This window comes from Zeus faber, assembly GCF_960531495.2.
Source record: "Zeus faber genome assembly, chromosome: 15".
NCBI classification, from domain to species: domain Eukaryota; kingdom Metazoa; phylum Chordata; class Actinopteri; order Zeiformes; family Zeidae; genus Zeus; species Zeus faber.
The window spans coordinates 17,067,786-17,080,285 of NC_137194.1; the positions used below are offsets into that span (position 1 = coordinate 17,067,786).

Below are 12,500 nucleotides of genomic sequence, written 5' to 3' on the forward strand. Positions count from 1 at the left end.
TTTGACAGACTTTGGCAAAACAGCGTTTTCTTACCATGCACCATGGTCATGGAATAAGCTCCAAAAATATCTTAAATGAAAAAACATTCATATCTATTAATGATTTTAAGCGTATCATAAAGAATGCAGTGAGGGAGGAATGTCATTGCTTTTCTTGAGAGGCCATTGTGCTTGAATAGCTGTCGTTCAGTTTTATTGTTTATTTGTATATAATGTACGTGTTTTATATAGTTTATTTTGTATGGCTGCTACCTTGGCCAGGTCTCCCTTGTGAAATAGTTTTTTGATCTCAATGGGACTTCCTGGTTAAATAAAGGTAAAATAAAAAATGAAATAAAAAAAAGGTCTTCTCTGCAGCAATAAAGGCTCTGAAGTGGCAGGTTTACTTTTGAGTCATATATTATACTGCAATGTCATTACACTTGAGAGAAAACCATACCATTCACCTGCCACACCAAAACGGATTCAAGATTCAAGATTCAAGAAAAGGGAGCAGTGAGAGTAGAATTACAATGTGTTAGGTGTGAGAATTTGCCTCCTGTGTATGTATGGATCAAAACATCAGTTTCTTCTATATGTCATAACTTCCACATGTTGGTTCCCTAACAAAGCCGAAGTCACAACCTCCTCTAATGATGCACATGTGGCACGCAGAGATATCGACAAGGCACACCGGTACACGGGTTACATGTTAATTTACACCTCTCCCCTAAGAGCAATTAAAACCAACCGTAGCATAAGGAGCTTATTTATTAATCCGCACATAGTCTCCCTTTCTGTCCATACCGGCGGTTATAGCATGTACTACTGCTTGTTTAAGGGTGTGGATTCTCTGTGAATTTGCTCTGAGTGATTTATGTGGGACGTAGTGTGGGATTCTCCTCACCTCAAAGACGGAGGAGATGGTGTTAAGGAGGTCTCCCGGGTTTAATTTATGACTTCTTAGTGCTGCACGGAGTCTCTGCAGCCTTGCTGTGGCGCATAGTGTTGTGCAGGACCCCTCTGCAATACACCGTATGTTCTTTTGGGGGCCACGTTCTCGACATGCAAATTCGACATGCATATTGCTTTGAGACACTATCGCTGAGGAAAAGCCCACATCGGTGTGGCCCTCCTAGGCCGCCAGTTAAATTGGATTGTTGTACGGATTCCAGTTATTGTATTTGGTATGGAATCCTTGAATAGTGTGTGAAGCCAATCAATACAAGTAGAGGTGTTGGATTTTATTTCTACTTTGTCCATAAAAAAATACCTCAAAATATTTTTCTATAATTGCAAAGTTTTTAAGTTTAAAAGCGTGGACATGATCTTTGTTTTCCACTAGGAGGTGTGATACAATGCCAGAAAGTGTGTTATCCTGTGCTCTGTCTATGAAAGTTCCTGTAACAGGCTACAATGCTCGTATTAATTATTTCCCTCTGGACCGCGGTCAATATCAAACCTTATTGATCCCCTCATTTAGTCGAAGTGTACAGCTAACTCTTTCTAAAACCCCCTCTCCATGGAATTTCTCTGTGAGAGTTATCAGTAAACATGGAGAGGGCTGCTTTGCATGGCTGAGTGTTACGCTCATTGACTCGGAACGGATGTGAACCCGTAAGCACGACACAAAAGCAATCAGGTAAGAAGTCAAAGTCCACAAGGTTTATTACAAAAACAGGCAGGGGTCAAAACCAGGAGATCAGCCAGAGAAGGAAAACTTATCCGGCAAGGAACAGGCAGAGAATCAGGATCCAGGGGAACAGACAGAGGTTTCGGACTGAAGGTACAGCAAACAGGTAGCAGTTGCAGGACAGCTCAGCGTAATACAAGAGACAATCTGGCAGGGACCAAAGGCAAGTGGACTGGTATTTACACTGAGGGACTAACAAGGTAATGATCTGTAGGCGGGGGAAACCAGGTGATGGTAAGGGAGTGACAGCAAAGCAAAAGGGAATGGGCGGATCTGAAATGACATGGAAGTCAGTGACATGGCATGAGGAAATTACCAGACGAAAACAAATCACGAAAACAAGTATAAATGCTCTGAGATCAGGGAGGATTCATGACACCGAGCCACATAAGTCTTTGTCCAGCCTCATCAAGGCTTAGTCCCAATTCCTGAGCGATCGATTGGTGAGGGCGGGACGGACAGGAGGGATGTAAGGGGCAGGAGGGATGTGAGGGATGGGATGGATTTGAGGGACAGGAGGGACGTGAAGGATGAGAGGGACGGGAGGGACATGAGGGACGGGATGGATGGGAGGGACAGGAGGGTTGTGAGGGATGGGATGGACGGGAGGGATGTGAGGGACGGGAGAGACAGGAGGGACGGAAGGGACAGGAGGGATGAGAGTGACAAGAGGGGGGTGAGGGACGCTGAAGACGGCACGCAGAGACATATGAATGATTCTGCCTAGCTCTGCCTCAGCAGAAAGAGCTGCTTTGAGTTCCATCCGCCTGCTTGTCCATCGTCTTAGTGACTCAGACAGACCAGCTCGGTCCCAAAGTCCAATTCTCCGTCTTTGCACCTATGCAAGCAGTTTGTGCCGCATTCATTTCCCATATGCGCGGCGAGTGGCGGCCGGCCAGAATCTGCAACTTTCCTCGTAATCACAACGATGCACTGGGAATTCTGCGCCGGCACATCATTTGTGCGTCATTTGCAAGTGTGACAGGACACCTCATTCACCACGCCGCGGGGTCCTCCGTCTTACGATGCGACCTTAATTGCGAGTGTCGTATAATGTCTGGGCTCTGGGGAACAATGGGTGCTGGGCATCCCATTATAAGAGGAGGTTCCTCGCGCTCGTGTTACAAATAATTAGACGGAGGACTCCGACATGAAAACTGTCTGTGGAGGAACCAGCCGAGCGGAGGAATTTCATTAAACATAGCCCCAGCTTTAATGCTCCAGGGCCGAGGAATTTATAGGGAGATTATAAGCACTGGGCGCCAAGGAAACGTTCACCACCAAACATTTGAACATTTAATACATAGCTGCCGGGTCAGTGCCAATAGCTGCCGTCACCCTTTGGGTTCAGGAAATAAAAAAACCTGATGAACTACATTGAAAACGGTGACAGTGGAAGATATATCACAGAAAACATAACGACGTATTGATTGCACAGCCCCCCGCTCGTATCAAAAGGAAGGATGGCGGTGGTCCTCCCCGGGAGAAAAAGAGAGATTGTGCACTGCGAGGACGACAGAATGAGATAAAACACAATCACGCGAATAAGGAGAGGAGATACCGGGAGCGCGGCTCATTCATCGCCTGCCTGGCACGGGGGAGGCGGAAAAAACACTCAGGAGAGCGGAGCAGCCCGCGGTCTCTTTAATTTGGCCGCGTTATGAAGCCTGTGCCAAAGCCAAGGAGATCTATTAAAGATGGGACCTTGGCCGCGCTCCATCGCTTAGAATCAAGTTAAGATATAGATGACGCAACTTCTCAGGTGAAACGTTCCTTTGGAAATGCACATTAACACCATTTGTGAAGCTTTCTGACACTTTTACTTAACTTACTAAAATGCATGGGCGCGTAGGTCGAAGTCCGCTTCACACCTAGTGCGAAATCAGATCCTCCCTCCCTAGCGAAAATGAAATGTGTCTGAGTTTCCCATCGCAAAAAAATGGCAGAGAAAAAAAAATACACACATTGCACTTTTATAAAAATAAAAATTAGATTTGTTGATCGTGAATATGGTGACATCCAACGTTAACGTTAATAATGTTATTTTATATACCTGACTTATTTACTTATGTTTAAGTCCCTGTTCCAATAAAACACTTGACTAATGTAGGAGTCAAGTTAGTAAGTAGTCTGGTAGTGTCGGCAATAGTATCGGACCCAAACGTCACATGAGTCCGATGTGAACGGATTGTACGGGGGAATTCCGCACTGCAGCACGTTAGAGCTTTTTCGTGAGTGGAATCCGACTCTCCGGTATGCACGAACGGACTCCTGGTTCGTTCTTGTCGTTTGTTATATTCGGTGTGAAGGAAGCTTCAAGGGTTTCAAATCAGTGGTTTGGCAGCATTGGCTGATAACAGGTTTTTTTTTAGGGACAGATGGTGTCACCCAGGGAACACGTAGGAGCAGCAATCTGTTAGCTGTATAATCATTGTCCACACGCACACACACACACACACACACACACACATGCGCGCACACACACACGCACACACACATGGGTTGGGAGAAGGTGATGGGGCAGACACCAGTAAGCCAATGGGTGGCCGACTATAATGAAGGTTGAGCTTTATGGCTTCTGTGTGATTGAGCTATCACACTCCAGCGGCTCCAGCACTGCAAAGCGCTCATTATGAGAACAGTGGGTGAAGCAGCGGGGGAGCGGAACGCAATTGTGTTTAATTGTGACTGATAGTGTGACATTCTCATTCCAGAAGCTCCCTCTGATCGCCTGACGTGAACGTGCAAGAAGAGAGCCTTGATTTTAAGCTTTCCCTCCCTGGTTCTTCAACTTCAGCCTGTTGTTCGTGCTGTAGTCTACTCGTCTCAGCCTATTTTTTGAGATTCAAGAATTTGGACCAAAAAGAACAGAATGCACCTTTCAAGATGCGTTTTCTCCTCAATGAAAACCCCAGGGCTTGATGGCAATTTAACAGGCGGGTTGAGGCTAGGATGGAACCAGGTTGTGGTCGACAAAAATTAATGTCAGCAATTACTGTATTCATTTTTCACCCGTGAACCTTGAAGAGCTGCCGTTGAGGAACATATAGGTTTAATTCGGCTATATTTCTATCATGGTGAAACATGGTTTGCTTTGTACTGATAAGCCTGTCAGAGAACAAAATTCCCTCCTGCAAAGCCGTGGAAATGAAGCAGCACTAATGTTTCCTCCCTCTGCTGCGCTCCCTCCTGTCACTTTTGTGTGTGTGTGTGTGTGTGTGTGTGTTTGTGTGTGTGTGTGTGCGTGCGTGCGTGCGTGTGTGTGTGTGTGTGTGTGTGTGTGTGTGCCTGCGTATGTGTGTATGTGTACTCACATTCTCCATTGTGTGTGTCCTTCGCCTGGACAGGACCTGGGCAGTTCAGACGGTCCTCCGCGGAACTGGAAGGGAATTGGGATCGCCCTGGTGGTGATTCTCGGGGTGATGTCGCTGGTCATCCTCTCCGTCATCCTCCTGACGCCTGGTAAGGGAAGGAAAGACGAGAGAAAGAGAAGTGTCGCTTTGACCGGTGTATGATAGATGGTCTTTAACTCCCTGTGGGGAAATCGCAGGGACAAAACTTAGGTACTATACAGGTAATTCCAAAAAAAAAAAAGAAATAACCTAATAGATATATACATACATACATACATACATACATACATACATACACACATACACATACATACATTCAGATAGACGGACGGACGGACGGACAAAATGAAAAAGGCAATATACCTTAAATCTAAAATCTCTAAAATCAATATATCTTAAATCTAAGAAAAAACGCTGTATCAACAATCCACATCCGTCAGAACTAGGAAATTGTGCAAGACAGCATAAATATACTGTATATAAAAATAAATACCAATACCGTGTACTTGAGAGCAAATATGAAACAAGTGGAATACACCTTTCCAGTAAACTAATATGTACAATTTGCATTTTGATATGTAAAGGTAATGCCAACCAATTGTGCGGAAAAACAGATGTCCAATAAAGATGTGTGACAGAAGGGAGGGGTGCCCCAGTGTAAGAAACACCACAGTGTAATTATAATGGTATAATCCGCAGTGTATAATAGACATGCCTAGTCCTCGTATCTGATTATTGACGTTTAGAGAGATGAAGGGAAGGTGGAGGAACAATAATATGGACAGAGAAATGAAATCAAAGCAGATGGAATATCCAATCTAATATGAATGTATTCTATATTCAAAAGAATCCACTCAGCCTTGGGGTTATCGGGCTGTGCTTTTCTGTTTGCTGTATGTAGTGCACTCGAAACCTTTAATGTTAATGTCCTAAATGTTAATGTGCCGCTGCCTCACTGACAGATGAGTCTCACCTGCTGCTGCGATCCCGCCTCACCATGGAGGATCTGGAACGGGACGAGTTCAAAGTTCACGACCCCTGCGTGGTGTGGTTGAATGGTAGGACCCATTTTGTTGCGCCTAGAATATTTCCAAATCCCCTTTTAATGATCTCACCTTAAAAACCAGAGAACCGCTTGTTTGTTTCATTGGCCAAGGCTTACAAATACATGGAATTTGATTCTGGTTTTCATTGTTTCTCAATGCTTCCAGAACAAACAATAAAAAAGAAGGAAAAGTAAAGCAGAATTTAAGAAAATATTTACATACACTATGTAAATTTTCTTTCATAAAAGATATATAGATTTAAATATTTAATATATAATTTTTAAATATTATTAATAGTATATATACAATTGTAAATATTATAAATAGATTAAAATTATACAAATTTTTAATAATTTTAATTTTATATATATATATATAATGTATTTGTTTGTTTGCTTGTTTATTTAATGTTTTTGGTAAAATTTGGACATGTATCTATTGTCTTCAGAACACGAAGTGGCTCTCCGCAGCAGAGAGGGCCACGTCCTGTCGTTCGGCCTCCACGGTAACGAGACGACCACCCTGGTGGACAACAGTTCCCTGGTGAGTCACAGCCCCCAGACCTTTGAGGACAAACTCTCTGCATGGATCGACTCGCACGCACAGAAACAGTCGGGCCAAATAGCTCAATATAACGACCGGTCAATTACAAAAGGTACTTCCGGTTGGGAAGGAATACATCTTCAGACCTTAAAAAAAAAAGCCATTTTAAAGCCCGAAATAGATAGATTTGACAGCGAAAGCGCAGTATGTACGGTGGGGGAGTGACAGCACGAGTCTCCGTTTTCGTTTTCTTTTCCCGCTGATCTTCCCCGCATGAAGCCCCTCGACATGTCCGCTCAAAGAGACTTCCCGAGCAGCGGCTTCGTTCGGAGCGGCGCCTCGGCTCGCGCTGACAGGCTTATGTAGGTCGCTACCGTGGAGCCAAAGCGCGGGGTTGCGTTGCCAAGTTGAGAAGACGTCGCTCCACCTTTATTTGCTCCCCCCCGAGTGGTGACTCTTGGTGTGTCATCACCACCGCTTGATGTTAATCCGAGAATGAAAAAATATATATTGTGCATGAATAGGAACATGAAATGAGGAATGAAGCCTCCTCTCGCTGAGACACAGCGTAGTTCCCACACATTCAGACCCACTGTGGCCGCAACACTGTGAGCTCAAAGATTCAAAGTCGATGTTTCCTTCTTCTGTTTTCTTTCCCCCCAAGGACCTCGGAGCGAATAAATTCTACGTGTCCGCAGACAAGAGGTTCGTCCTCTTGGCGTATAATATGCGACAGGTGAGTTTGGTCCAAGTTCCCTGCCGTGGTCAGATTGAAGGGAAACGTAACGGAAAAATTGTAAGCGAACGGATCCGGGGGGCCGTAGAGGACGTGCATGAGAATAAATTCTCCATCTCAAACAATCTGTTCCCCCCCGCTCCCTTTGCAGCCTTGTTAGGTGTCTGCGAGGCCACCGGTGACCGTGGAACAACAGCAACATGCATAGTAATCACATCCTAAACCAGTCAGTGGGTGGTGGTGGAGGAGGAGGAGGAAGGAACCACAACAGGCGGAGGGAGGGATGGAGTGGGAGAGCGAGTGTGATTGTGCCAATGCAGCACTCTGTGGCTCCGTAAAGAGACAGCCCCATGACGACGGGGGAAACATATGGGGCAGTGAATATTTAAACTGGCTGATGGTGGAAGGTAGGGAGGGAGGGGGCTGTAAAAGATGGAGTGGCAAAGTTGGGGCTGCAGTAATGAAATCGCCCCGCCGGATCAGTGGGGAATTTTAATGAGAAGCTTATGAGAGTCCACACACATACACACACACAGACACACACACACACACACACACACACACACACACACACACACACACACACACACACACACACACACACACACACACACACACACACTCGCATGTGGTTTGTAACCAGGGTTTAGCTGCAGCGATACGGAGAACAAACAGATCATTTGCATTATTAAACCAAGTCCTCTATTTACAGTATCTATGTTACGCTCACTGGCTCAGAACGGACATGAACCCATAAGCACGACACAAAAACAGCCAGGTAAGAAGTCAAAGACCACAAGTTTTATTCCAAAAAAACAGGCAGGGGTCAAAACCAGGAGATCAGTCGAAAAGGAAAACTTATCCGGCAGGGAACAGGCAGATAATCAGGGTCCATGGGAACAGGCAGAGAATCAGGGTCCATGGGAACAGGCAGAGAATCGGGGTCCATGGAAACAGGCAGAGAATCAGGGTCCATGGGCACATGCAGACAATCAGGGTCCATGGGAACAGGCAGAGAATCATGGTCCATGGGAACAGGCAGAGAATCAGGGTCCATGGGCACATGCAGAGAATCAGGGTCCATGGAAACAGGCAGAGAATCAGGGTCCATGGAAACCGGCAGAGAATCAGGGTCCATGGGAACAGGCAGAGGTTTTCGGACTGAAGGTACAGCAAACAGATAGGTAAGGGAGTGACAGCAAAGCAAAAGGGAATGTGCGGATCTGAAATGACATGGAGGTCAGTGACGTGACATGAGGAAATGACCAGATGAACATAAAACATGAAAACAAATATAAATACTGGGAGATCAGGGAGGATGACTATCTATCTATCTATCTATCTATCTATCTATCTATCTATCTATCTATCTATCCATCTATCCATCTATCCATCTATCTATCTATCTATCTGTCTATCTATCTATCTATCTACTGTATCTATCAATGGAAGGAGCATTCGTAATCAACACGTTTTGACAAAATGATTTACTGGTTGTTACATCTGTTGTAAGATACTAAAATACAAAAAAGAAAAACACAAATACCATAGGTATTCGTGTTGGAATATAATTAATTATATATATATATATATATATATTTTATATATATATATATATATATATATATATATATATATATATATATATATATATGTATTTGTGTGGATGTGGGTCTTTTGAGCGGGGGAGTTCCTCTTGTCCATCTCTGGGGGGGCGGGGGTGGGCGGGTGCTGACTGAAGCAGTTTGCAGCCATCGCCAGCTTCCCTTATTGGTGAGGGGAACTGCGCGCTGCTCTGAATGGCAGACAATCAGCGGGCGAGAGAGATAGAGAGAGAGAGAGAGTGAGAGAGAGAGAGAGAGAGAGAGAGAGAGAGAGAGAGAGCGAGAGAGTGAGAGAGAGAGAGAGAGACAGAGAGAGAGAGTGCTTTAGAGCAGGGGAGAGAAATCCACTCGCAGAAAGAAAAAGAAAAAGAAAAGAAAAATGTGATTTGCACCGTTCACCTTCAGGTACCCCATCCAATCGAAAAATCAATCACCACGGGTATAAAAGAATGACAGAGATGCTAAAAGGAGCGAGCTGCAATCGGGGGGGAATGGATGAGTGAGCCGTGGGTGAAGTTAAAAGGCTTCTCAGGATTTTGTATTAGCTCTTGAGGCTTAAGGGAGGTTTTGTGCACCTGGTGGGCGAAAAATAAAATGGATTTTGTTTCAGGGAGTAGAATTAGACGTGAGTTAGGTACTGCATAGCCACATTCAAAAAATAAAAAATAAATAAATAAAAAGCCGCCAAAAAAGCAGAATTCACCTGAGAGAACCTCCGATCTCAATCCCAGGTTCAGAAAGTAGCAGTCCTGCCGTGTTTTCTCTCTCGCCAGGTCCCGCTGATTTCACTCAGTAAATGCACTGATTGTTGCTGATTGGCGCGGTTGACCCGAAATCCCTGAGTGGAAATTTGTCTCTCTGAACCCGGATCTTTCCACCGCCATACAGTATATGAGTGTGGGCGGGGGAGGCGGGTTTTGGGGTTCAATCAGACAGGTGGCGACATGGACGACTCGGAAGTCACGTCGTGGTCATGAAAGCGGGATTTAAACAGGACTGAAAAAACGGAATTGTGTTTTGTCGTATCTGCTGCAGACGGCAGCATCCCGGGCGCTGGTCGCCGAAAGGGGGGGCGTAGTGTGGAGCCTGTAATGCTGTAACAATAGGATTGGGGGGGTTTGGAGGGGGCCGGGCTGTTATCCCCCTTTTCCTCGTGTCCTGCAGTGCGCGGGAGCCAATAGCAGCCGATATCTGCCCTCGTTCCCTGGCGATTGTAATCTCTGCGCCGTATCCCACGTGTGAACGCGCCGCCCACCCCGGTATGGTGGCAAGGAGTTGGTGGGGGATCTGGAGGATTTATGACACATACTTGGCAGCCGCGTTAGAATTTACTCTGCCTCTCCTAGACCCTCTCTCTCTCTCTCTCTCTCTCTCTCTCTCTCTCTGCCAACTCTCTCTTATTCTCGCCGTCACACACACAGATAATCTGCGTTGATGGCCTCTCCCATGACGTAGCTGCGGTGTAATGCAAACTTCTGCGGCAAAGCCCTGGCTCCGCAAAAAAAAAACAATAACCAAACAACCAACTTGTCTTTCTCTGCACAGCTTGCACTTTCATTTCGAAAAACGACGCCGCTGTTTATTTCTCTTTTATGTCCCCGCAGGCTTTTTTTTTTTTTTTTTTTTTTTCCTTCCGGCCTTTTCCTTGATCCCGGCATTTTATAGCTGGGAGGGGGGCCAAAAGAAATGCAAGCTTAATCCCATTTCATTGTTAACTGTGCGGTAGACAAGTTGGGACATTTAACTTTTTTAGGGACTCTCAGAGGCCAGGCGGCAAATGGCATGCTTCCCGATATTGACTCAAGAAAAGAACGGTAGCGATCAATATATTACCAAGAATTAATCAGGTGGCGTTGTGATCAATTACATTTAACACGCACCTGCACACCCGCCCACATACACACACACACATACACACACACACACACACACACACACACACACACACACACACACACACACACACACACACACACACACACACACACACACACACCTTAACAGTCATTGATTCTGAACTGCAGTCTTCTTCGATGCTAATTTAAGTATCAGTGATCTGCTGATGCCGGTGTCAGGGATGCAGAACAGTCGCCATCATGGATTTCAGTCACTGGGGAAGGATGTTAGCTGCAATTACGCTCCTCGCTCAGAAGGGCCCGTCACAGTCTCTGCTCTCCCACAAATTACATGATGTCGTTAATGTTAACCTGTCTCTTTCATTCAGAGCGAGCTGTAAAGGCGATCTGGTATTAGCTTCCGTATTAATCGTATCTGATCCGCGAGATGATGAAATGTGAATAAAATGGCCGACCTGGCTTTCGTGATCCCCATTTTAAGGCTGACATGAGCATCGTTCTCATTAGATTCTGTATATATGCAGTTAACGTGCCTGCATTAATATGGATCTAATGCATGCAGAGAGAGGGTGTGTGTGTGTGTGTGTGTGTGTCTGTGCGTGTGTGCGCGTGTGCGCGCGTGTGTGTGTGTGTGTGTGTGTGTGTGTGTGCGCGCGCGCATGTGTGTGTGTGTGCGTGTGTGTGTGTGTGTGTGATTTAGTGTATTCTCAGCTAAGTGCAGCACACCTGTGTGCACCATGTGCTCTACCTCTTTCAGGTGTTCTCTCAGTCCTTCACAGCCTCCTATGCTACCTACGCTGTGGCTGATGGGTAGGTAGCACTGTGAATGCTCTTGCATGGGCTGCACTGGGCATGATCGTTGCCAATGCAAGCAGGCCCGCAGACTAAAACGACTTCCGTCAAGTGTGTCCCCATCGAACAAAAAAAAAAAGAACGCCATATCCCCGCCAAACATACACATCTTCTTTGTTAAAGAACTTGCCGGGTTCAATATCCAGGTCAGAGTTCATAATGTGCTATTCAGTTAACTGCCTGACAATCATCTCCAGCATCATTCCAACAGTGGGAGTCTCCATAGTCGCTGTGGTTGAAACCAGGAATCTGTATCTTCGCGCAAGGCTGTGATGGAGGGACTTTCGAGCAGGACTATTGATCGGTGTGCCTGAGAATGCCTTGCTAGAAAATGTTTGCCTGGAAGATACAATTTGTGAAAGGTCGAAGAGGAAAGGTTGCACCCTTGCATGAACCAGCCCCATTCATAGTTTTGTCTTTTCTTCCACTCGGCATCTTGTTCCCTTTTCTCACAAAGTCTCTCCTTAACAAAGCTCAGGGCCTGGGCATGGACTGGATCCCGGAGGTCCTCCCTCTCCCTCCTTCTGCCAGTGGGTTAAAACGGGACGGTCCGCATGGAGGGTTTACGTCGGAGTCTTTGTGTGTGTTCCAGGGATCTTGTGGAGCTCAGCCCACCGGGGAGGGAGCAGGCAGCGCTTCAGTACGCCGCCTGGGGCCCTCAGGGGAACCAGCTGGTAAGCCTGACACTTGCTTGTTATTTTTAGGGGTCCAGGGGGCCCGTTCAAACACTGTTGTTATTGTTCTGGGAAAAATTCTCAGAATTTTGAAAGCTAATACTATCTGGAATACCAACTTCGGCAGAACACACAAACACGGTTGACGTTGAACCACGTTGTCA

The 12,500-nt window shown here is 45.8% G+C and overlaps 1 protein-coding gene across 1 annotated transcript in view; it reads left to right on the forward strand.

The window, feature by feature from the left end:
* Positions 1 to 12,500, forward strand: part of LOC307241218 (inactive dipeptidyl peptidase 10) — a gene marked incomplete at both ends in the record, with an annotated part of 24,195 nt that overhangs the window by 2,560 nt on the left and 9,135 nt on the right. The window contains 6 exons of the mRNA XM_080015256.1: positions 5,020 to 5,134; positions 5,988 to 6,083; positions 6,520 to 6,614; positions 7,279 to 7,350; positions 11,568 to 11,620; positions 12,255 to 12,336. Of these exons, the coding sequence (XP_079871382.1) occupies positions 5,020 to 5,134; positions 5,988 to 6,083; positions 6,520 to 6,614; positions 7,279 to 7,350; positions 11,568 to 11,620; positions 12,255 to 12,336 (513 nt within the window). The remainder of the gene's footprint in view (positions 1 to 5,019; positions 5,135 to 5,987; positions 6,084 to 6,519; positions 6,615 to 7,278; positions 7,351 to 11,567; positions 11,621 to 12,254; positions 12,337 to 12,500) is intronic.